We start from the raw sequence: 26,661 nt of genomic DNA, 5'->3' as shown, positions 1-26,661 counted from the left end.
TCTCTTTTTCTGAGTTAAAAATTCTCCAGTAGGCAAGCCTGAAGGTGTATCCAATTAAGTCCTTTGGAAAGTGGATACCTTTACCAGAAAGTCTGACTGAAGCTTCGGAACTCCTGGACTTCCTAAAAGTTTGTCCCAACGTTTTCCACTAGTGAACAGCTCCTCATGGTCACTTTTAGGGCTACCAGGGCCTAAGGGATATAATGGATGTATGACGGTACCACGCGTACTTTTACAACGCGTACCGTTACAACGCTACTTTTACCACGCAAGTCGTTACAACGACTTGCGTGGAGGGGCGCTGGATAGTAAATTTTTTAATTTACTATTCCAACTCCAGTCCCCGTGGACTCTAGAGAAGGAGTTGGATAGTAAATTAAACTATTTACTATCCTGGAGCGCCCTCCAGCGCAAGTCGTTGTAACGACTTGCGTGGTAAAAGTAGCGTGGTAACAGCACCGCGTTGTAATAAATGCGTGCTAAACGTTGTATACCGATATAATATATGGGTCAGGACCCGCTCCAGCAAAGTCATCAGTAGTCTCTAGTCCACATCCAGTTACAACAGCTTGTTAAGTCTATTTCGTAGTCCTGGGAGCAGATGAAGCCCCTTTGGTCTCCTACAGCAAGACTAGTCCTCTTCTGTTCTCCTGCAGGTCCAGATACTTTCTGATGAGCAGAGGATAAGGTGTCACTTTTGTGGAATTCACTAGCCGATGGGTGACTCTTGGACAATCTCTAATCAATGAGAAAAAATGCTTAACGTAAACACTTCTATTTATGAATCACGTCCTCTTTGTCTTACTGAAAACTATCTCAAAGGTATTATTCTGAATAAAATCCAACATGTCAAAACCCTTTCGCCCTTGGAGGTGGCTGCTGTCCCAGCCAAGGTTGTGTCTTGGAAAATTAGCAGTCCCCTCCTCATCAACCATTCTAAATTGTCTCTGGCCCATCTCCCCCTCCTGCTGGGCTGATGCCAAGCTGCTGCAGTTTGCCCTTGAAACTAAATCTTCTCTACACTAAACTATAAAAGGGCACCCTGGATACTTTCAAATTAAAAATATTCGTGAAAGCTCATCATCTGCCGTTCCTGAACTGAGATGAATCCCATACCTCATGTCCAAGTATTCTTGTTTAAAGGCCCACACAATTATTTTTGTTTTGGGAACAGGTTTCACACCTTATTAAAGAGCAATCACTAACAGGGAGCAGTTGCTGGCAGGCTAATATTGATTAGCCTATTGGAGCTTCAGAAAGTAAATGTATACCTTTTTATGTGACTTTTCATTATCAAAAGACAAACTTTACCATTGAATTGGACTTTTCATAAGTATTAAAAACAGAGATTGAATAATTTCTGTAGCTCATCCAAACCCAATTTAGCAGCAACAGTATTGTATGTGCACTTTAGGTTTCCTTATAGGAACAGGTACGGTCATTTAAAGTGAAGACAGTGTTAGGGGACTAGTCACTGAATGAACATGCCAACATGAAATTCTTACATCTCAGACTTTTAAATCCTAGGGAGCCAACCTTGTGGACTACAAGGCTTAATAAGGTGTGACTTATTTAATATTTAAAAGTATGTTCATTCCTGTTAAAAAATGCTACTTTGACCAGTTTGCTTGCAGGTTTAGAAAATGCAGCTACATAAATAGGATTCAAGCCATGTTTTTCTTTGTCAGCCCAGTGGCTGGCACAGTAGGTTCCATAGTCTACAGGGAACATTTAACTTTCCATGACATTTATCTATGTACCTGCACCATGGACTATTTAAGACACAATATTTCTGTCATTTGATATTGTTGGCATAAAATTCTCTTAGCATACCAGAAGATATATTTCTCGTAGGCTTACAGTTTGCTACAGCTTGTATCACGACATCAGTGACTTATTTCTTGTAAACAGTGTTCTAGATTACACACAAAAATGTGCACCTGAAAACTAGATCACGCTTTTAAAGTTAATTCTGATTTGGGAAGTTCTAGCAGTAAGCACATACTATGAATTACTTTAATGTGATGGAAGACATAGCCAAAGTGAACGATTGAGGTTGTTGTGAGAATTCACTGTCAGAAAAACAAGCATATTCCAGATTAAAGTCAAACAACCGTGCTATGAAGTGCATACTAACACCAAAGGCATAAGCCTGACTTTTTCATCTGCATTTTGAGAACAGAGCTTGCATTAAAATAGTCCAGTGTTGAAACAAGTACAGTTTCTAACACCTAAAGTCTATTTAATCCAGCAGGCCATAGCATGCATTAGTCCTGAAATGTAACAAGTTTAAAGCAGTGAAGTGTCATTATACCCAAGTACAAAAAGGAACATGAAGCCAGACCAAACTATCCTAATTAACAGCAAAGTGGTGACACCTAGAAATCAATCCAGTAGATGGGAATTCGGTGAGCTGCTGGTTGATTTCTTTCTTGAGAACGTTGGCCATGTAGGGGAGTATGGAGATCGGATGGTAATTTTTGAGGTTGTTGGGAGTCTGCTGAGGCTTTCTTTAGGAGGGGTGTGACGTCTGCATGTTTCCACGTGTCTGTGAAGGTTGCTGTGGAGATGGAGGGGTTGAGGATGCTGGTGAGTTGTGTGTTGATTGGATTTGTTGTGAGGTTGCAGAGGTGGTGGTGGCAGGGGTCGGAGGGGGGCTTGGAGTGGATGGAAGACATGATGGCTGAGGTGGTCTGGGTGGTGAGCGGTGATGGTGTGGCTGGTGTTCGCTATTTGGTTGAGGTTGTTGGGGTCAAGGGTGGCGGGTTGGATGTTGAAATTGTTTTAGATGTTAGTGATCTTGCTGTGGAATTAGTCTTAGAGAGTGTCTCAGTTTTTGTGGGAGGGGTGGATGGTGTTCTCAATGGTTGTCAGGTTGGAGAATTCTTTGACTATTTTTAAGAGTTCCTTTGTGTGGTTGGCTGTGGAGTCAATGAGGGTGGTGATGGCTGCTTTTTTAGCTTCTTTGATGTACTGGTGATAGATCCTGAGGGCTTTTTTGTGAGCTGCTCTGTCGACTGGGCACTTGGTGGCGTGCCATAATTTTTCCAGTTGGTGGCAGTTGCGCTTGGTGGTCTTGAGTTCTGGGGTGTAACAGCTGGCATGTTTGAGGATCTTGTTTGATTTTCTACGATTCAATGGTGCGACTCTCTCAGTGTTGTCAGTGATCTAGGCGGCAAAGTTCTGGACGGCTTGGTTGAGGCCTTTTGAGGTTGGATTTCAGAATCAGAATGTTAAAGAGGAGAATAAATAATTTGAAAGAGGCGTCTTCAGGGGAGAATCTGAATTATCTTTTTAGTTCGCTGGTCTTGACATAGTGTTATATTTTGTAGATTGTTCTATTTTGTCCAGCTTGGCAATGTGAAACAAGAGATGGGCGGCAATCAATTAGATTTGAAAATATTGGAAGGATACATTCAGCTAAAGATAAGCTGCTAATAACGCCCTAACAATTGCTGCAGTGCTCATATGTTGTTTTGCATATTTTAAAGAAAACCAACTACAGGGTACAATTAAATTCATACATGAGGCTTATGTGTAAGTACGATCAGAATCCAGGACTCTGGAAATCACTATTAAGATGGCTTGTATTGTAACAGCCTCTCATTTAGAAATTGAAAATTCCAATGTAGTATTCAGTTATCATGCAGTTGAAACATTTAACTAATGTCTTGAGGGTAATCAGACCTGCATCCATAGAAATATGTCGATTACCCCTGTCAAGGAAAGAACAGTAGCTGTCGCTGTAGTTACTAGTTATCACGTCTGAAGTCAAAAACACGCTCGAGATAAGCCCATGTGCTGCTGGATAGGGCTCTGCAAAACACTGATCTCCCTCCCCAGAATGTCACCTAAGACCAGCACAAAGAAGGAGAATACATCTCTGCCGCAAAAAATAGCTTATGGAACTCACAAAAACTACATCACGTTTGTGACTGTTTCTGAATATATCCTTCATTAGAAAAGTGTCATAGAAGCACTGACATGTTGAAACACAATTGGCCCAGTATCCAAAACTCTTTCCTCCATCTGAGTCAGTGCAATGTAATAAAAAATACATTGTCTGAATGTGCAATTTCTTGCAGTGTGTCAAGAGCTGTGGCTCATACTGGTTTCAGACTATCCCTCAGCTTTCATTCACACATTTGCACTGAAATCTTCACCATTTGCCTTCGCTCAGTGGTCAAGCTCCTTTTAAAATGTTTTTTGATTAAACTTCTTTTAGACACTAGACATGCATGACCTAAATTTGGATTGAGAGACCGTGTTGCTGGTCCATACGATTGCAGGCCAGGCCACACATTATTTGCTGTTGTTTCAGTTGAATAATCTGTTCAGTCCAATTATGGATTCTATTAAAGATTTTATTAGTAAATATACAATCAACAGTTTACAACATTTGGTGGACGGACACTCAGTAGTTAGTCAATTCGTGGTTGAAAGTCACCAGTATATCAAAGACAGTTGTAAAGCATTATGTGAATTTTATTTACCTAAATATTTGCATTTTAGGAGCGGGAACGAAGATCACCTGCTATCAATTTCCACCACATTCCTTTTCCAGAGGGAAAGAGTCCTCTTCAGGTGTACTGTGAGGCAGAGGGTGTCACTGTAAGTTTCCCTGCCATTTGCCTCTTATATTGGCCAAAGCACCATGTATTACTCTGGGAACTTGACAGTGTTTTCTTTGTTGTTCTTTCACTTTAGGATATTGTAGTTGCAGAGCTAATGAAAAAATTGGATATCTTAGGGGATAACGCCGTAAGTGTATGTTCCTTTTCTAAATTGTATGAGTTTTTAGCAAAAATAAATTTGTAAATCAATGATGATAGGCTTGATATTAATGAAATTCCTCTAATGCCACTCCAATGATAGGGCAAAGACACCAGTCTGACAATGAGCAAAATTTTGACGTTCCATAATATCTTTCAGGTATGAAGGGGCTATCACTCTGCCCTAATTTGAACTGTTTGTGTGAATGCTGAAAACATTTAAAATGTGTTGCGATATTTATTAATTAAATCATATGCATTTTCAAATGAAAATGATACATTTGTTTTGTTATTTAAACTTATTATACTCTCAAACGAATGAGAATTGGTCTATAAATGATCAACTATTTTTATTACACCTTATTTGTGATCTTTTAGCAAAATTGTAAAACAGAAAAAAAATGTAATCAACATTTTGCAAAGCTTAGCAAATAAATGCACAGACAGATATCATTATCGCTTTTGAGAAGACAGAGTTATTCTAACCCTAAATATGTATGTCACTTGTAAGCCCTTTATGTCAAAAAGTAATTGAATATAACACCATAGGTTGTAAAGTTCTATTCACTGTGAATATTTTCTTTGGATGCAGAACTTGACTAATGAGGAGCAAGTAGTCATTATACAAGCCAGAACTGTTCTGACCTTGGCTGAAAAGGTGAGTAGTCTCCACTAATTACACAACTATTGCTGATGGGTAGCCCATTATAGGTACATTAACCATCAATATATAAATTCCACATACGCCTATATTTAATCATTTATTAATAACTTTATTTTTTATTTATGAGTTTATGTAGCAAAATGTTGATTTAGACAACATGCAGATGGAACAGTCCACCAGATGGCTATACATTTTACACAGGACATATTAGGAGCTCAGATTGGTTTTTAACTCTGCGATACATACCTGGGTTCGAGTTTTGGGGTGAGTTCTGGTTAGGAAGTTGGTTGAGAAACTTCCTGAAAGCATGAGTTTATTTCAGTAAATTATTCTCTAGTCTCAATTGGGCAGTAGACTTTTTATTTTCTGGCAGTTCCATTCTGGAGGGCTCAGTTCTTAGTTTTCTTGTAATGTATAGGCTGTAACATTTTTGATGGTTAAGTTGGGGGTGGGTTCCAGGATTTTTTAATTGCCGATAGGGGGCACGAGGATAAATCATGGGTAGGAGGGTGGTTAAATGGCAGGTTTTTTTCTGGCATGTACAGGTATTTGTGTATAGTGTGAACATTGCTGTGCCGCATGTGAGACTCAAGCAGATGAGGGGAGGGAGCCCTGAAACAGGATTAAAGATCAATTAAAATAGGGTGTCTACTGTCTTAGATACTGTGAACAATTCTAATAAATGCGATGCTTACATTAGACTTATCTACCAAACACTAAAACCATGAACAGAAAAATCTAATCTTTTTTATATTTTTGTTGTTTTTCTACACTAACTTGCATTCCAGTGCTAACACAATTGGCATGACGAAGTTCCAGTCATAAGTTAGTGAAACAAACGCAACACAATCCAATACATTGTAGTATAAGGCACCATTTGTAGAAGTACATAGCAGTAAAAGGTATTGTGGCCAATAGAAACTTCAAGGCAGACTAATCAAAATCAGCTTTTACGCTGAACAGTGAACTTACCAATGAATATGAGGCATGATCTCTGTATCATACTTGATTTTTATTAATGTTTTCTTGGGAAACTCACTTCTTTTTTAAGAGCTTGACAATGTCTTTTTCTCTCAAACACAATCTCAAGAAGAGAAACTGTGTTTTCAGTCCTTGATTTACTCATGGGAGTTCACTGATTTCACTCAGTGGATGGTTGAACGGGAGTGTGTGAAATCCCGCTAGATTTCCCCTTTTCTCACTTACTCCCAGTTCAGACAACAGAGCGTCCTAATGGGAAATAAATATCTGCTTCCTGGGAAGGAAAGGGGGAGCTTGGGCATTACCTGGTATTTCAGTGTCTTTGGAAAGGAAAAACATCTGTCTTAGGAGAGCAGGTGGCATCCCAGTCAGTGTCTTCTAGCATGGAGAATGAGCTCCAACCTTGCATATAGTAGTGAAGAGGGCCACTCCTGCCACTTGTAAATGGAATTCTCCTGTATTAGGGAAAGCCAAAGTAGGAGTAAACCCTCAGTGGGAAAGGAATACAAAGACAAGACACCACACTTAGGAGGATTTGTCAAAATACCTATAGTGTCATGGTTTGTCAATTTGTGCATTTATTCAGTGCTGTCACTATCGTCCTGCACCATAGGGCTCAGCTGTGTCAGTTGTGTTGTAGTTTTTTTTTAATGAATTCAAATATTTTAATGAGTTTTGTGAAGTGCTTCTACAGTTTTTAACAAAGTGTACCATCAAAGTACACAGAATGCTTAAATGACATATTTTTTCCAAAAGGAAGAACTGACAATATTAAATACTTAAAAGTATTGGTGTGATGGTTGGGAGCCAAATCAGTGGTTCTATCACAATTCTAAATTCCAAGTCTGTGATTACAAGTGAGGATGAATAAGGTGAGGTATGTTCCATATGATTTAAATACATCCTATTCTGAGTTTTCAACTTAAAAATGGGGATAACATGCGAAATTGATTTTTAACTCATGGAATTCTGCCTGTTTTTCCTTTTTTTGTAGGCCTTTTTCCCTGATACATTTTGGAATATTTGACAACTGCTGTGCCTCTCTTCATAGCTCTGAAGATTTGCAGTCATGTTTAAAATGCCCCCTAGCAAACTTTGTTATTGATAACATAAAGTCCTAAAGCTGAAGTATATTTTCTCAGTATAAAAAAAAAAAAAATGTCCCCAATGCACGCAGGGTTTCCCTTTGGGAATGGGGGCCATTCTACCTCTCCCTGTTCTGTGTCCACCATGCCTCGAAGGGTAGCCATGGACAAGTAAAAGGAGTGAATTTCGCCCAACAATAAAAAGAGCAGGAAAGACGTCACTGTGACCTGGTGACTCAGTGATGACTATTCCCCAAGGTCATTGGTTTACACCGCAGAGTCAGTGGTGACCCCATCAAAGTAAACCTAGGACATTACCCACATCAAAATCTAAGAGGAGAATCACAAGTAGAAAAGGATGAGAGGGCAGCTGAATTCCAGCACTTCTCCTGGCCTGCCAACCTCTAAATCAGCACAAAACTTGAACTGAGCCAACCTCTACTTTTTTTGTACTGTACATTTGTTCAGTGTTTTTTTCTTTTTTGCTGTGAAAATGTTCCTTCTTCAATTTGAATGTTTATCACATGTAAAGACACTAACCTGACTAATTACCACAGACTTCACAGAGCAAACTTACCTGCAAGTCTACATTATGTTGTGCATAAAATTGAAGAGTGCTACGTTTTTAGAGGCTAAAAGTATAATTTCTTTATGGACTAATGATGTCAACCATAGCTATAGAGTCTGACTATATAGAAAAATGCAATTTGGGCCCATTTTCAGGATGAGACTTTCGTCTTGATTACGATCTTGGTGGATGAGATACTCCATCACAAATGGAATAATTATCCTATCAGCCATATTATAAGTTCCATTATATATCCTATTTAAAGATTTCACATAAGAAGACTTAGAGTTAGTGTTAAAATTTCCTGACAGAAATCATGACATTTCTTTCATTTTCTTGAATACTTTCCCTTTTGGTGTATATTCCCCACACATTGCAAGGTATGTATAGGAAAATGTCATATGCATGTTGTGTATTGTGGCAACCATACTATTTTAACAGGACATTTTTTAATGTACAGAAAAAACATACATGAGTGAAGCCCTATTCACTCACTCCACCTCCCTCAGGTGAACCCTTCACTCCTCCACTCGTATTCTGCCACCCTTCCAACCACCCTCAAGAGACCCCTTCCTTCATTTGCCCAAGGAAACAAATAGCAAAGTTCTTCCCCAACTAAGCCCTCCCCTCCACAAATCCCCAAAAAACAATGTGTCCTACCAGCATCCTGATTCACCCTCTGCAGCACCCTCACCTCATCTACCTGCCCTACTCTAAAATATTGGCACCACCATCCTTCCGCAGCACTTCTTTGGAAAATCCTCCCCTTTTCAAATCTCAAAATATCATCTCTACCTTACATCCTGCCACCTTTCTCATTCACTGTCACCTTCTTTCCTCTTTTACCCATAAGAGAAGCCTGGAGTCCTGCTACCTCTGTAAACAGTCTTTGTGATTTCCTGCACTCTCCCTGTCCTAAACCTCTTTCCACTCTCAATGTGAGAAGTAGAGCAAGTGCCGTGCTGAGAGCAAATGCATGAGGGAAAATTGGCAGCATTGCCTCTTTTTTTTCTGTGCAGATCCACAACTGTTTGTAGTGCAGGAGTGCCACCCTTGATCTCCCGCTTTCCTCTGGTCTCTGGGGGTAGGTGGTAGATTAGCTGTTACCACAGTGTCGGCTTCAGATCTGATGATGGATCTCAGTTAGACTCATAAACTGCTATCATTATTCATGAGGGCTAGATATCAACCCTTTTGTCAGGCTCTGGTCCTTTTATAAACTTTTTTTTAAATCCTATATATTGTATGAAGAAAAGCATCATGTATATTAAATTCTAAACAAGTACATTAGTGGCATATGTGTAATTGTATGAAAATGTAATCGTCATATAAAGAAATATATGACTGCTCCAAGGAGCAGGGTGTGGATGTCCATGCTAAAAGCTCTGAATAAAAAAAAGGATCTCACAGTTATGGTAATTTATAATGCGATGCAGTACTTTCTAGGGTCAAATTATATTTAACGATGTTTTTATGAACAGAAAATGGGACAATCAATAAAACAAGCTACATATGTGTATGAAAACCTTAGTTCCTATCTTCTTTGACTCTACTCTAGATACTCTAGTACTTCCCCCCCAGCTCTTCAAAGTAAATACTAGACCAAGAGCAGGTTATGGGCAATAATAGTTTGCAATCCATCATCCTCTTTCCCTCCAGTTTTGGAATTAAACTTTCACTCTCTCCTTTTTCAGTGGCTACAGCAAATTGAAGTTACTGAAGCGGCGCTTCAGCAAAAGATGATAGATATTGAACACGAAAAGGTAAAATGACAATAAAACATTCCCATTTACCAAACATGTGCATTTAGATTTTCATCTTAAAAAGAAGTGCTAAACAGTGCCTCTTCCACTTATGTTTTTTAGGAGCTGTTTAGTAAACAGAAGGGCTACTTGGACGAGGAGCTTGATTACAGAAAACAAACTTTGGATCAAGCACACAAGGTAACATTAATCTATATGTAGCAGTACACCCAATAATCTGCTTTACACCTGATTTACTAACTTATTATACCATCGCTTGAATGTGTACGATAAAGCAAATGCGAAATAGTTTTTATTTCAGCACTCTGTAAAGGCGTAGGTGATCTTGATTACTCGGTGACAGCCAGTGTAGAGAACTACTATTTCTGACTGGTCATTCTTACCTATGTGTCAGAATGAGAAACACTGCAATGTGCCTGTGACCTGGAGATAGGCATTTACACAACACTGCCGTCATGCCACTGTGTTCTCCTTGAATATTGTCGGCCTATTCACAAGCCTTTTAGAACATGTAACTCAGTACTCCTGTAGTACGTTTTAGATACTCTTACTTTGAGAATTCCCCCAAAACATCTAAAATGGGAACGTTCCTTTAATATTTGACTACAAATAGCACAAATGCAAAGGACCGTGCCCTCTTCGCATGTTCACTAACAGGGATTGGATGTTAAAGTCTTGATTCACAAAGGCTTGTAAGAGTATGTGAAATAATAACTACTCATGTGCCCATAAATATTTTTGTGAATTGGCCCCATTGTATAAATGAATTCTGTTTAAATGGACACTACAGATTCCTGTAGGGGGAATTTGTTAATTAATATAGATTGGGGAAGAAAATGAGTGAAAGAGATATTGGGACTCAGTAAATCATATTGGAAGGAGACAGGAAGCTTGTTATAATTTCATTCAGTGCATGGAGAGACATTCTACTTTGCAGTTTACCTAGGCTAGGCTGTTGCCCACACTGAAGTGGTCTTGAGATATTGAAAATGTACTAAGGGGCTTATTTACAATTGCCTTGCGCTGCCAGTACGTCTCTTTTTCTCATATTAAAAGGGTCTTGTAAATAAGCCCCTAAGTGAGAGCACTGTTGTGGGAAACTCAGGGGTATATCCACAAGAACGCGTGGTAACTACCGCAAGAGTAGCGTAACACAACTTTCAACATTGTAGCCCATCGCGGGAAAATAAACCTGTGGCAACGTGGAATTCACAACACGGCGGTAGCATGCAATGGACACCAGACAACGCAGCAAATGTCTGCGTGAAAATCAATGCCACGCTGCAAAAATGCGATTCGCAAATGCAAAAAAACATGCCATGAGGTCAACCGCGGTACAAAAAGTAGCAAAAACCGGCCACAGGCCTGCCAATCCCATGCCTCTGGTGGGACAATGCACCATAAAAACCCCGGGAAAAACACACCAGAGACAAGCCAAAGCACGTAGCAACATGGCTGCACACTGACCCAGCGCAGAGCCCAACTCGAACCCCACAACCCCCACAGATTACCAGCAAGGAACATCGGGGATGGCCAAGGAGAAGAGGGAGAGGAAGACGGGGTGCAGACCAAAGAAAAACAAGACCAGCTTCACGGAGGTGACAGAACACTACCAGCAACTGACCCACAAGCAGAGGAATCTAGCACCCCCCAAACAGACACAATGTACACCGCCATACAGTCTGCATGCAAACTAGCACAATGCACCAACATATATGCCAACACAAAGGCAACACGCATCTCCCCTACACATCGCAGAGGGGCACACAACACCTGCAGCAGAGCACATAATACAACGCATCAGGGATGCCGGAGAGGACCACCAGACCATTGACACTGACACCCTACAACAGCCCATGGACATCCCACGTAACCCCCACCTGGACCCGGACAGCCAAGAGACCCAGAGGAGAACACCGAGCCTGCAACAGACTACACATAAGGAAGCACCCGTAGGCACAGCTGGCTTACACCACTTCACCCACCCACACATGGCACCCCATGGGCATGTGTCAGCATGCCAAAAGGAGGTGGCCCAACAGGTGTCGGAAGGGACCGAACTCATGGAATGAGAAACAGGACACATACGTAGGTGTCTATCAGCCTACTTGGCACACCCACACCTCAGTAAGGAGACCCACGCTGCAATAGAGACACATGCAGATGCACATGCACAGCACAGAACCACGTCCAGGGGCACGCAATTAGCAGTCACACACCCATGTTGGCTCTGCGCACGACAGCCCTGGCCACTCCCCACAAGAATGGAGTGGGCGACAACAAAGCTACATGTCCAGGCCCAAACCGCTGCCTCCGGTGACATGTCTGCATCTATGGTATGCCGCACAATGTAAAGTTGTAGTGCCCAGGGACCACATGCATACTACAAGACCACAGGGACACACGCAGAGATCATGTTGAACTGGCTACAGGCACTTGCGCCCTGTCCCTTTATTGGCAGGGCCACATGTACAGTGACGCCTGTGCTGGATGTGTGTGGGGTGAGTGTAAGTCATTCGGCGCGGAATGTCTGGTGTTGACAACCTCTTGGACATTGGACACCAGTGCAACGCAAACAGAAAACACATGAAATACAGAGTCATCTGATACACAACGTGGGGTGATACGGATAAAGTCCAGAGGACAGCCAACATGCAAACACAAGTGTCCGTGAGTTGCAATGCACTGGGTAGTGGACGCTAGAGATGAGCACGCTCATCTGCAGAAAAAGTCTCGGATTGTGTCCCTACGATATATTCCTGTTGCAGATGCAGTGGGGTGTGACCTGCATCATCTTCACCATCAACATCTCAGGGCCCCCACGCTGTTTGAGGTGACATACCTTGGTAACAGCTCCACAGCACAAAACACAATCAACTATGGACAATGGCCTGGGTTGCACTGAGTCACTGGCCCCTGGAGTGCTGAGCAGGGTAACAGGCCGATAATGGCAGCCACGACAGGCCTGAGCAACCACGAAGTCTGTAAGGACCACCGCTTCAACTATGGCAGATGGCGTTTGGAGGTGGTACTTGCGATGGTGGCGTGTGTCTCTTTCAGTGATGCGTCGTTCAAGCCGGTCTGGACTCGCTTTGGTGTGTGAGCCCTGGTGTGGTCCCGGAGGCTGTGTACAGCACAAGGCCACAGAGCCATTGCGTTGATGAGCCCAAAGGTCCACGCCTCAGGGGCCAGCCTATGTCTCCAGAGAAGGGGCCCCGGACATGACCAGCACAGAGTTAATGGCCCTGGATGCACTGCAGCCGGCACAGGCACCCAGCCATGGGACATTGACTTGCGGTGCAGTCAGATGGGCCATGCGACCTGAGCGGGTAACCATCATTGTCCGAGGTGTATGGTTCGGAGTGGTTCAGGGGACCGTGGAGGGTGTCCTCCAGGTCAAGACGCCGAAAGTTTTGATTTTATCCGTAAACAGCAAATGGAGGAGTGGAATGCGACAGCCCGTTACCACCACCAATTCTGTATCAGCTACATGGGGGTGAAAACTGCCCCCTTGTCCATAGGCTCAGACGCCACCACTGTTGGACCAGAGAGTGTCCATGAATTTTGGGGAACAGACTTAGTGGAACTGGGGCTGAGCGGGTAGGCAGATTGGGATGATGCCGGTACACTGATATGGACTCTGCCATTGCTGAATCATGACTTCGTAACCTACTGGACCACAGTGTAGGCCGTAGGCAGCGGACAGCAGTGGATCACAGCCACGTGTCTTTGCCTCGCGATGCATAGCGCTAGTGACACCAGGGCAGTTGTCGTAGTGTACGAACACCTCTGAAAACAATGATACTTTTCTCTCCACCAAGATGCAAGGCGACACCCTCTTAGGCCTCCCCTTGCGTGCAATGATGTGTAATCAGCCTTAGCAAAGTTCTGAATCTTTGGCCTATTCGAGCACAGCCTAGGCCAAGAGCAATGAGGCAGCGGACAGCACAAGCCATTCACCGAGTGTCGCCGGCATAGGTTGGTGACCCCACCGGCCAGCAAAGTTCTGGTTCAGTGGCACCCCCTGTTCAGTCACCTCTGTGACTGTGACTCACCTTTCGTCCGGACAGAGCCTTATATTCCTCTCCGTGCATCCACTGGTGTGGATTCAGCCAATCGTGATTCGTGACTAGGTGCTGGATGGGAGACCTACTGGTCCGCCGGGTTGTCCTGGTCCCTCATCCACAGTTCGCCAGATGGTGTCGGACAGGGTTTGAGGCAGCACGGCTCGCCGGATGGCGTTGCACAGGGTTTGTGGCAGGTTGTGTCGCTAGAAGCGTATATGGCACTATGCCTCACTGATCGAAGGGAGTGTCTGGCTTGGAGCTTACGCTGGCACGTGGTGGGCCCTCCATGACACACTCCTCTGTTTCGGATGCTGATCAGTGTGGCCTGCCTGCGTAGGGTCGGCCCTGACGGCTTTGTGCTCCAGCAGGCCGGGGTATGGCAGGCGCACAGGATCTCAGGCAACTCCGCTAACGAGGACGGCGTCGGTCTTGTGGTGGGGTGGGAGGCGCCGCCCTGGCAGAGACGTTGGGCTTTCTGAAAGAGGACAAAGCCTAGGGCTAAGTGCTTTTTATTCACACCTCGACGCTGGCCTGGCGTACGCTAGCCCATCCCACTCTGCTCACGCTTACGGGTGGGGCATGACAGGCAACATTTCTGCAAAGACCCCCACTGGCTGGGGTGACATGGTTGGGTCTACTGTCCTCTACACTCCATTCACCAGAGTTGTATGCCGCAGTGGATATGAGTGTGTTCTGCATACTGCGGTCTGTTCAGTACTTCTCCGCCACTCTTGGCATTGTGTACTCTCACAATCATGTTTCGACTGCATCCTTCACACATGCCTGGTTGACACCTCTCCCCACATTCGGCTATTGTGTGGCTGAGGTGCCATGCTATTGATGGCTCATGTTCACGGCTTGCCCAGGTTACCATTGTGAGTTGTTCTGTCGTGTTTGGTGTGTGGGCATGTTGTTGTGCATGTTGGTTGTGATTTTGTGACATGTACATTGCCAGAGTTGAGGATTGCATGGTTTCCCTTTGTGCGATCTTGGGGCGGCTGGTAACTGTTGGACTGTCGGAGGGTGAAGGGATCATCCAGACTGGCTGTGTATTTGGAGGCAACATTGGTGAGGGTCCCACGGTGTTCGGATGTTGTCGCCTGCACATTAATGTGTGACGTGTTCTTCATGTTGCGCTGATTGTGTGCTGTGCCACCATGGGGCACAGGTGGGACATGTGTGCAGTGGATTGCCCTCTACATGTGCGTGCATCCGGGTTTAGGCGTATTGTTCTTGCTTGGTCACCAGTTGGTCCTGTGCATTGTGTGCTGTACGGGGACTGGGGTGCCAGGATGATGTTGATGTCCAGGACAGGTGTGGAGCACTTAGATGTGGCTGGCTGTGAGACTCCGCTGACTATGGCGGGTGTTGCTTGGGGTGTGCCAGGGGCCAACAGGTGGTGCACAGCCAGCAGCTTGGTGTGGGGTGGGATGTTGGTTGTCCGCTGTGTTGGTGCCGTAGGCCTGTTAGGCGATGATGGCCAGGATGCGTAGGATGGTTGTCCCTTTCAGGCTGTAGTGGACAGTGACATTGTCAGATGTTGGGCCTGTGAGGCAGGTGCGTTTCCTGGGGGGCAGCTGTAATTGTCTGCGCTGCCCCTGTGGTGGTTCTGGGGGGTGGTGTGCTGGGTGGGTGTTGTGGCCCTCTCTAATGTGTCCTTGCTGCATGTTCAGTCCATGCCCTTCCGATGACGCCCTGGGCATGGCTCCCTTTTCTGGTTCAGACTGCCGTCCAACTTTACACCAGGTCAGAGCAGGTGTAAAATTCCTGCTGGTCATGCACCTTATCGCATGTTTTGTGTTCTTATCTCCGATCTGTCTGGTCGTTGTGAATGTTGAGATGTGTTGTTGTCACGGGTGTTTGCACGGGAACGCCTACTCTGCATCTCATGAGCGATAGTTGCAGGAGTCCTCTGTTTCAAGGTTTTTTGAGGCTGCTATCGCGGGAAATGTGGTGCTGTGGGCTGTTAGCACCTGCTTGTGAATGGTGGGGTAAATCTATCACAACTTTGGCTGCGATAAAGTGCAGTTAATTCCGCAATAGCTCCTTGTGAATATGCCCCTCAGTGACTTGCGGCTGAGACTGCATACAACTGGACTGCATGAGCTGATGTCCGTCCAGGTATAAAGGTTAAAGAAATTTCTCAAAGTGCGAGGGGGAAAGCCAGAGGCAAGGCCATGCATTATCATGTTATTCATTTGGTGTGTTCATTATAACTAGATGACATTTTTTTCTGTAGAGGTAGCCACACTTTGAGAAACCAGTCTCAGAGTTTTCTTCGTGAAGGCATAATTTTGCTTCACTCTTTTTGAAAGTAACCCTTTAGCTATTTGAGATAATAATTGCTATGTAGAGCATACAGCCATGTTAATGCTAATGAAGTCAGGCTTCGCACTTTTGAAGTGCTCACAGTATTGATTGCACTCTGTCAAAATAATTGTTCAATACCCTTGTGACTCTGAGGCACCCAGGACGATTGAGAATCAAAGATATTAAGGTTCTCTCTGAACTTAAACACGATCTTCTATTCTACAACGTCCCTAGTTGATTTAATACTCCCTTTGCTTTTTATCACTGTTCACAGAATTATTGTGCCTAAGTATGCTTGTATTACACTACGCAGTTACAGCTAAAGCCACATTTGATTGCATTTTCTGTGTTTCACGTTTGTGTTCGAGGTGTGAATGCATCTCGGAACTGAGTCGCATGCTCAGAAGAATAGTATTATTGGTTGCACAATGTCTCTATTAAGTCTCTATTAACGCTAGGTTCCAAGGAGATCTTTGGTAAAGAAGGATGTGGTGGTTCCAAGAATCGCAGAAAATGGATGAGAGAGGAAACGCTGTTTGCGTCCTCACTTCTAAACTCTGGAATTCTATTCCCTATGAAATTACAGCCAGTGATAACAATATTTCGTTTTAAGATGCTTATTATAACTTTGCTTCTTTCGCCTCTAAGTTTGTGAGAGTCATTCCTTGCTATCAGGAACCGTTTTTCCTATTGTCAAGATGCCAATATGTAAATGTTGAGCTTTGAAATGTCATTCATCCATTAGTTCATAAATTCATTCATTCATGTGTTTAATCTCTGAGAAAAGTTTAGAACTGAACAATCAATTGCATACAATGTTACAAAAAATAGGCTTCAGGCATCTAAATAAAGTAAGACAAAGTGGAAGGATACTTGTAACACCGGAAATAATTCGAAATTGTCTTCTGTAAACTGACGAGTAAATGTGCTACTGAAAGTGTGGTCTTTAGGCCAGAGGCTGAATTATGGAAAGAAGAGGGGTAGCCAGAACATTAAAATGCTCCCACTTTGAACCAAGGCTCTGATGGCATCAAGCAAGTGAAGCATGTGAGCCTGAACCTCCATAGAAGAGCTCCCTTTTCTCTTCCATCCAAGCATCCGTCCATTCATCCTTTCACTTTTCCATCCACCTGCCGATATCCACCATTTCACTTTTACGTTCTGTCATCCATTTGTTCTTTAATCCATCATTCACTCTTTCACCGTTCTATCCATCCACTGGCCATTCTATCCATCCGTTCATATCTATCCATCATCCATCCATCCTCTTAGATTTCCATTTACTTTGCCATCCACCCATCCTCTCAAATTTCCATGTACTCTGTCATCCTTTCACCCACTAATCCATCCTCTGAGATTTAAATTTTTCCATCCATTCATCCAGCTATTCCATCCTCTCAAGTTTAATTTTATCCATCCATCCATCCATCCATCCCCCTATCCATTTATTCATCCATCCATAAACCCATCCATCCTTGCATTCATCCATCATCGAATTTCTGTTTACGTTGTCATCCATCAATGCATCCATCCATAAATCATCCATCCATCCATCTATCCATCCATCCCTCCATCCTTTCAGATTTTAATGTACTGATTTATCCATCTTCTCCGATTTCCATTTACTCAACCATCCTTTCATCAACCCATCTATCCCTTATCTCACTCACTCATGCATCCATTCTTTCATCCAATCCTCTTACCCACTCATCCAACCATCCTTTTATTCACTCATCTATTCATCCACGTCAGTATAACAAATGTAATATTTGCAAGAAAAGGCACAAACCAGAGTATTGGAAAATGAACACAAATACACCTGTAGCAACCAACTGTAGCATTGATAGAACAGCATACTAACACACCTGCAGTATTTAAAGGAGGGCCACTGGGACTGACTACAGCCACACAACTCCTCACAAACGGACGTCACCATATGAGAAACCTACATCAACCCTGAATTAATCCAAGCCCAACCCACTTCTAGGATAAATTATAGTCCTATGAAACATGGGACCCTGAATCCATGTACAAAAACATGTTCATAATGTTCTTGTTACAGTATAGTTGTGATATCACTAGTTGACTGCTGTAAGAGAATGATATGGCAGCTTTACAGTCATAACTATAAAAAATGAGTTGTGATGTTAAAGGCTTGCTGCCAGAACCAGCAGACTGTATGATGTGAAGGAAATGTAGCCAAATTACAACTACGATTTAAACATTGAAGACAAGAACTGACTGTTTAGCTCTGCTGAACTGTTCTCCTGAAAGTAAGCAATTCACAGAAAGGAGCGAGTTAAAGCAGCAATTTTATGTTTTGCACGGCTATAGTGCATTGTAAGAAAGCAGAAATGTCTCTGTTTCTTACCACATATTGTAAAAAATGGCTGTTTTTTAATGTATTTTTGCAGCAAATTACCAGTTGTATATTAGTGTGCTTAATTTCGCACTATTTGTATTTAACATTTTCCAACAATACTTGTTCATGTGAAGTCGCTAGAGGCCAATGACCTATGATGTTTGTGGGAAAGTGTTGAGATGGGATGGTCCCCTGCATGGCCCTATGCTCAGTGTGCTCAGATTGCATGATTTTTCAGATTTTTGGTCATGCCACACAGTACTCCTGTGCATATGTCTTGACCTGGGCCTAGTCTCTGACAATGATAGGTTATGGACCCTGTGCTGAACCGTAAGGGGCACACCAAAGGCACCCTAGTAGTGACAGAGGACCACCATTCCTGTCATGGGTTTCATGCTTGGAGCGCGGTGGTGGCAGTATACCATGTTTGGTTGAATATTGTTACAGGCTGTTTTACTTGTGAGACATGAATCTGCACATACAGGCCCATTCATGTCAAATTATGCCGCTCACGATCAAACCCGGAATGCTGATTGCAACATCCCATGTGTTCCATATGTGTATGTGTGCTAGACATGAGAGCTAGAGATGCAGGAGTGATACAGACATGGAGGTTCCATTTTGGAAGTCCACAGCCTAGACCAGACTACAAGATGGAGGAGAGTTGGCTGTCTGCAAACAGCATATTTATATTGCTGATAGCTCCTAAATTGAAGGGGTAGGACCTATTGTGAGGAAAAAGAAGACAGACTTCCATTAGAAGTGCCAGGGCCCTTCGTTATACAGTGGGCTGGTAATGACTCTCACTGCAGCTGCCATTAGGTAGATGGCATTGGGTACAGAATGAGGTCTACAGTATCTGTTGTTAGGGAAAGGAGCCCTTCAAAGGGCACAGATTATTCTCTCCCTTCCTATGAGTAGGATTCATAACAAGCGGGTGCAGCCTGCTCTCAATCATTAAGGGCCAGATGTAGGTGGCCATTTACCGGCCGGTAACGGCCGATTTCGGCCGTTACCGACCGGTAAATGGGTTTTTGGGATGTAGGGGACCAATTTTACCGAATCGGTAAATTTAACGAATCGGTAAATTTACCGATTCAGTAAAATTCCGATTCGGTATTTTTACCGATTCGGTAACTTCTAGATGTAGGTGGGACTCTTCTGAGTCCCAAAGGCCTTTCGGATTCGGTATTTTACCACCCAATCTAATTGGGTGGTAAAATACCGAATCAAGGTGTGCATGCACATGTGTGCATGCACACCTATGCCATGTGACAGACAGACATGCCCTTAGGGCATGTCTGTGAGCCACATGGCACACATGCCTGTATTTGGGGTGCTAGAGGGTGTCAAAGTGACACCCCCTGCACCCTTGCTGGAATCGGTATTTACTGATTCTGTAAATACCAATTCGGTAATGCCCATTGATTCCTATGGGCTTCAATGTCCATAGGAATCAATGGGCATTACCGAATGGTATTTACAGAATCGGTAAATACCGAATCTTAACGATTCGGTATTTACCAATTCCGTAATACCTACACCTCCCTCCCCCCTCTATTTTATCACTTCTTAAATACCGAATCGGTAAAATTCGGTATTTAAGAAGTGGTAAAATAAAATTATCTACATCTAGCCCTTATACTTTAGTGGTGGGATTTTTACATGGAAACTGCCCTGCTGGGCAGAGTATCCTTGCACACAATGACAGTTCTGGGAGGTGGACTGGTCAGAGCACATGGAAGGAGAACCAAAGCAAGCCGGCTCCAAGAAAGCAGGCCTGGAATACACATCCTTCTTCTTTAAAATCTGTATAAAGTTGGAAGCCAAGAACCATCGGTGTTTGTTGTTGTGGCCTCATCTACTGAGGAGGAGGTCCACAAAGACTACTCAAAGACTACTAGGTCATCAAGGGTAGATGTCATACTGACAGACAATTTTCCAGGGGCGAAGGAACATTGCTTGGAGTCTAATATGAAGGAGGAATAATTGGACTATCCTGGGTGCCAATGCATCCTGCCTGTGAGCGAGTGAGGAAAGGAAATGGCAACCCCGCAGGCGGAGTTGATCCCGGAAGGGACTTCTGTAATTGACCCAGCCACAGGGTCTCTCTGACAGAGACTCATTAAGCAGCAACATGGAAGTAATTGCAGTACTGCTGGACTGGGCATTGTGATCTTTGACCTTAATATCTGTCATAACAACTGGAGCTCTGTGCTAGAGTGGTGGGCCTGATCAAACTAGGTTAAAGCATCTGCATGTGGCCCATGGCCCCACAAGAGATAGCCAAAGTGTGCTGTTGGGTCAGGACCAGTCCTGTTTACCAAGTAATCTGATAGAAATTACTGGAGTGCTCATAAAGAATTGAGGTCATGGCCTTGAGGCACTACATGCAGAAGATAGTGCCCAGTGACCTCCATGTTCAGGGAGTCCAAAACACTCAGCGGAGTGCCCAAATGAGCCACACTGTGAGCTGAGATCTACAAAAAAGGGCCAATAACAGAGGCAACCACTCCTGTTGCAGTGCTCCCAGCATCATGCTGTACAGCTGACTGCCACACAGTTTCCTTGAACACTGTTGTGTTCTGCATGGAAACTCCCTGCTATTGCTAAGGTCGTACCTCTGTGGCAGCCTGGTGCTGCTCCTGTGATCTGGTGGAAGACTAAAACAGCCTAGGCCTAGACAACTGGGTGCTAAGTCAAATAGAGGGCAGCACAAGCAGAATTCGTAAGCAATACCTCAAACACTGGGCCTGGGGGGAGGAAACTGATTGAAAAGAGGGGAACCACAATGGGCAGGTATAGGGAAAGTGGAGATAGTGGTATAAGGCCCTTGGAAGTATAAAGACTTGCAGCTGCACTCTGGTATCCTTGCATTATTGTATGTGTAGTAGATTTTCTATGTTTTCTGTGTTATTATTTATTTGTCTCTTATGGGACTGACATTAATCTTATAGCAATGCTCCAGGTTAGGTGTTGATTACTGAGGCTGATTATCCCCACATTAACCTCTTTGAAAAGCCTGTGATTGCTCACCTTTGTTACCACTGACAGTCAAATGCTAAATGGTTGCTGTTAGTCGTAGACCCTGATTACGAGTGGTATGCAATATTCGGACCAATGCGTAAACTCTCGTTTACACATTGGTTGGAATATTGAGTTTCAAGGTATTTACCGCATCCGATAATTATCAGATGCATTAGGTACCTCAACGTTCATTAAATGTGAGCAGGTCAAACCTGCTCAAATTTAGCGGGAGAAACATTGGGTATTCACCATAACATGTAGATTTATATGCCTTAAGCACCAAAATCCACATATTTTTCCCCATTAACTTGTAATAGGTGGTATTTATTGCACCCAATAAATAAAGTATCCTGTGGCATCGTTATTCATCAGGACGGTAAATAAGGCCTTTACTCGTATTCAGGCTCATTGTAGGGCCGGCTCTGGGACAACACAGGCTAAAAGCATCAACCCCTATGGTTGCGGCCCATTAGACCCTGCATGCCCTGTGACCTCCTGACAAAAGAGTAATGGTGTGCGCCTAAGAATAAAATACTTCCTGTAATATTAGTTGGAAAATGTGCATAAAAGTTGACTGTCATGTGAAAGAATAAAACATTTATATATCGTAATCTCTTCTTGCATACCCCTCTGTCATGGTCTACCTGAGTGGGTTGAAGCACAAAGGGGGAACTAGGCCCACAAAAAGACCAAGTAGTCTGCAGGTTGCAAAAAGAGGGTGGGCAAAAATGGCAGATGCGCAACACTCTCCAATCTCAGAATGTGTCTCTATCTCCCGAAGCCTGACTAAAATCCATTGTGCCTCACAAACATGAGGTATGGCATCAAACCCACCAAGAGACAGTTCAATTGGTGGTGTGGGCTAGATAAGTGGTAAGTCTGATTACAACATAAGGAAAGGAGTAATTTGAATTGGTGACAAACCTACCTAAAATGTAGGTATTGTGAACTGAAAATATGCAAGCACTTAGGGGTTGACAACAAATGCCTCTTAGTAACTGACGGTATATGCGCGGTTAAAGGGGAAGCAATGGGATGAAAACCTAAAACACAAGGCATTCCTAATCCTAATAACTCTGAATGAATCTCACTTGCACAAGTTCTCTATGACCCAGATGATGATGACAGAAGAAAACTGTGATTCACTTGGTTTAGCAGCCCTACACTCTAGCTGTGATATATACTTCTTTGCATCGAGCAGCATATTCTGGAGCTGGAGGCTATGCTCTACGATGTTCTGCAGCAAGAAGCTGGGGCCAAGATGTCCGAAATCCTGTCTGAGGCCGAGAAGGAGAAGCTGAAGTGTGCGGTGGAGCAATGGAAGCGTCAGGTTATGAGTGAGCTGCGCGAGAGGGACTCCCAGATTCTGCGCGAGCGCATGGAGCTGATCCAGCATGCCCAGCAGGTAGGACTTTCTATCATATTCATGTGACGTAGTATTTCTTCTATGCTTTCCAATCAACTCTTTCTTCCATATGCAGCACAGGGACTTCCTTGTGAGTTTACTTGAAATACCAGTTTGCTTTAGACATGACACTCTCTTTTTGACACAGTCCCATAAGCCATGTTCTTGCCCATTATTTGCTGGCTAGGGATTTTGTTTTTGATTTATTGATGGCTTCTATTGGGCAAGGCTATTTCCCTTATACCAGATTGCAACCATGCCTTACATGATGATGAGTGGTGTTTGATTATGTTTGGCAGCCTGAGTCGAAGTGCATGGGATTGTTGCCCAATCCTGCAGGCCAGACAGGAACATCCAAAGACCAGTAGAATGAAGACATGGCAGCCACAATACTATCTCAGAGATGTTGGGATCCCAAATTGTAACATGAGCCCCTCCCCCTAAACCACACCTATGCCCATCATCACACATTCTGGCCTGGCATCACTGTGGACCACGTGAAGATCAAGCACCTAGCCAGCACTGTTACACCAGATGAGCTGCTACATAGCGCTGCCAGTCACTTTAGTGAGTGCCACACGAACAGACTGGCAACTTGTATATGTGGTATGAGAGTGTGCCCCCACTTCTTAAATTAATTTGGCCCCGGGAAAAGGGGTACAGAAGAGACTCAGTAAGCGGGGCCGAGCACCCACTCCCCTGTTTTTTAAAGAGATCAGCTTGGGGATGGGATCCTCTACAGCATTGATCAATCCACCTTGAAAATGAGTCGCCCTTGGAAGTGGCAGCATACTGAAAGCACAGAGCGGGAAGCTCAGCACTGGAGTGTCCTCAGTACGCCATCAAAACCTGTGCAGGCACACTACACAGACTTCAGTGTTCAGATTCCTGCCTTCACTCTCAAACCGCAACCCTAGACAATTCATCACAGGACGGGGTGGAGCCAGTGCAGTGCGGCTAGCTAACCTCGCGCCACCCTGGAACGAGCAATGAAAGGGTGGCATGGCTGAAATTCCGTTCCCTGATTGACAGAAAGTCTCTGGCACTGCAGGGCTTCTGGCTGAAGTGCGCGGGGCTAACTTCATTGCAAATGCCTCAGGGGGTGGAGTTCAGCACACAAGGCATTGGCTTGTCGGGCTGATGACATCATAGGCCTAAGGACTTTGTGAAGCCACAGCTGAGATTAATGCACATGCAGCAGAGAACAGTGTTCACACAAAAGCAAGCGTGGCGGAGAGCGAGGGCAGCCCTCAGCTGGCGTGGGTGAACTTTTATATTGATTTCACATGCTTAAATTCTGTGGAAAAATGAAGTGGGCGGAGCCCTGACGCTCATTTAGGGGAGCCCCCCCTGACACACAGAACACACACACAAACTCCATCAAATAGACATAAGTGAGGTACCCCAAGTTACCTGAAAACCCCTGCACTCAGGAGCACAATAAAAAGGAATAAAAACATATATATACATAAGAAGATCTACGTGCCTTGCGGCGGCAATAATTTAAAACTTACTACTCCATGAAAGCCTATAGAGATTAATTGTTCCACCCCTGCCCCCAACAAATAGGTTCCAAAGAGTTCTAGGACACCGTCTCCCAATCATGCATAGTTCCTAGGCTCAAATGCAAATCCCTCAAGAAATGGGTCACTAAACTTGAGCAAAAAGTCCCTGCTCATGCAGGCTTTTGTCCTTTAAATATGCACATTTACCTTCAGATCATCGGAAAAACCAAGCCAACATTCATCTTTTTTCTGCAGTCCTGCACCCGCCTGCAAAGGTACTCGAGGCAGGATGTTGCGAGATGCAGAAGGCCCTCCTTGCTTTCTTTGTAGTATTTGGCTGACTTTACAATGGCTTAGATCTATCAGTAGAAACTGTTGTTTGGGGTGTCTAAGAGCTCTATTAACTATTTCCAAATGGATCCACATTGCTAGTGTGCATGGTGTGCTGCATTCTTTTCACATTTTATTTCCTCTGCATGTGACAGAAAGGGAAGCAGGTAAGTAAGGTAGAGGGTGGAGAAGCTGAAAACGTGACCATATAAGTATTACTTTTGGTTATACTTAACCCCATTTATCTGGTCTTTGCAGGACAGTGAGATCACTCACTCTCTCAGATAGATTGGCATTGCTGCTTGCTTGTGGTCTTTACTTGAGTCCCAGTCCATAGGACAAGGCCACATCCACAGGAGAGTTTGAGGAGTGTAAGCGGAGAGACAATAATATGAATGAATGAATGAATGAAATAAAACTTATAACGCGCAGACTTTGCCCGAAGGCATCAAGGTGCCTAGAATAGAAACACATACTATGAAAGAGAAGCGAGAAAGAAGGTTTTAGAAAGGGGAAATGACAGTGATAGGAAGAGAGTGAGAAAAGTGTGAGAATAGTTTAGTGATGGTGAGAATGGCACATATTAAAAAGAAATATATGAGGGAGAAAGGAAAGAGGCAGAGAGTAATGAGAGTACAAGAAGCAAAATGTGAATGAGACGGAGGGTTGGAAACCCTCATTCAATATTTCCATGGGTGCACTGTAGTGCTGTCTACAAACCTGTAGTATTATTACAATGGTATTTTCATATTTTACTGTAAAAAGTACTATTTGGGCCATTTTCTGAAAAATATAGAGCGTCTCCGCAGAACTCACTGAGAAAAATTGGACTTGTTTGTCACACTCATTCGTTTACTGCAATTCATTTCACCAATTTAACCCCCACCAGTCTGAACATTCATCAGCCTCCACTAGTAATGTACTGTGTTATTATGTTGTAACATTTTATTTTGTTAGTTGTAGGCTAATAATAAATATTGTATTTCTGATTGTTGACGTACGCATTAGACAAGCACCAGGAGGTTGCTCTGGGTTTACTAACCTTGTCTACCATCTTTGATACAGTTAACCATTATAGGTAATTCAAAGTTGATACTAAATTTCTATCTCTTACTTGGTGCAAATCATATCTAGTGAGTAGTTCTCAAGTAGTCATCCATCATCTGCATTTTCGTTCCAAGTTTAGGGCAGTTGATCAGGGGGTGCCGTAAGGGTCTTCTTTACGCCTCACATTGTTCCATTTCTATCTGAGATATTTGGGTCTTCAAATCAGATCCCATGGTGTTCGTTTTTATGAATTATGCTGGGTATCATAAGCTGATCTTAATATTCCATCACTGCATGTCATCTACACCTAACGTTCACAACTGCATGCAAGATATCTTCAACTGGCTTGGCACTAAGTCAATAACATTTGACAGTGATAAAACTGAAATAGTCGGCTGCTCTACAGCCATAGCTTCTTATGCACATCCAGCAAAATTCTGCCCTATAGAGATAATGTTCCTCCTTCCACGACAAACTCAGTTCATAACTTTGGTGTCCAGGTTGATAGGGTCCTCTCCCTCACATTAACAATTGCTCGTCTTCCTGCTTTTCTTCAATGCGGATGATCCAAAAGATTCTACCTTCTCTTCCTAACCAATTCCGCCCTTTTCATTGTTCATGCTGTTATATTCAGCTTATTAGACTATTGTAATTCATTGGTTTTAAGAGCTCCAGATTACCAACTGATCAGACATGTATTGCATTCAAGCTGCTGCTGCGAAGCTAGCCCTTTGCCTGCCTCGGAAAGACTCTGCATCTTTTTCCATGGACTCCA

General features: G+C 43.6%; 1 protein-coding gene across 1 annotated transcript in view; it reads left to right on the top strand.

Moving 5' to 3' along the window:
* JAKMIP3 (Janus kinase and microtubule interacting protein 3) overlaps positions 1–26,661 on the top strand; it is a 776,485-nt gene that overhangs the window by 711,783 nt on the left and 38,041 nt on the right. Inside the window, exons 15-20 of the mRNA XM_086922542.1 lie at positions 4,513–4,611; positions 4,708–4,761; positions 5,365–5,430; positions 9,765–9,833; positions 9,936–10,013; positions 22,801–23,004. Coding sequence (XP_086778668.1) covers positions 4,513–4,611; positions 4,708–4,761; positions 5,365–5,430; positions 9,765–9,833; positions 9,936–10,013; positions 22,801–23,004 — 570 coding nt within the window. The remainder of the gene's footprint in view (positions 1–4,512; positions 4,612–4,707; positions 4,762–5,364; positions 5,431–9,764; positions 9,834–9,935; positions 10,014–22,800; positions 23,005–26,661) is intronic.

Source organism: Lissotriton vulgaris, chromosome 5 (assembly GCF_964263255.1).
Source record: "Lissotriton vulgaris chromosome 5, aLisVul1.2, whole genome shotgun sequence".
NCBI lineage: Eukaryota > Metazoa > Chordata > Amphibia > Caudata > Salamandridae > Lissotriton > Lissotriton vulgaris.
The sequence above is the reverse complement of the archived record's forward strand: the minus strand, read 5'-3'. Positions and strand labels throughout refer to the sequence as shown.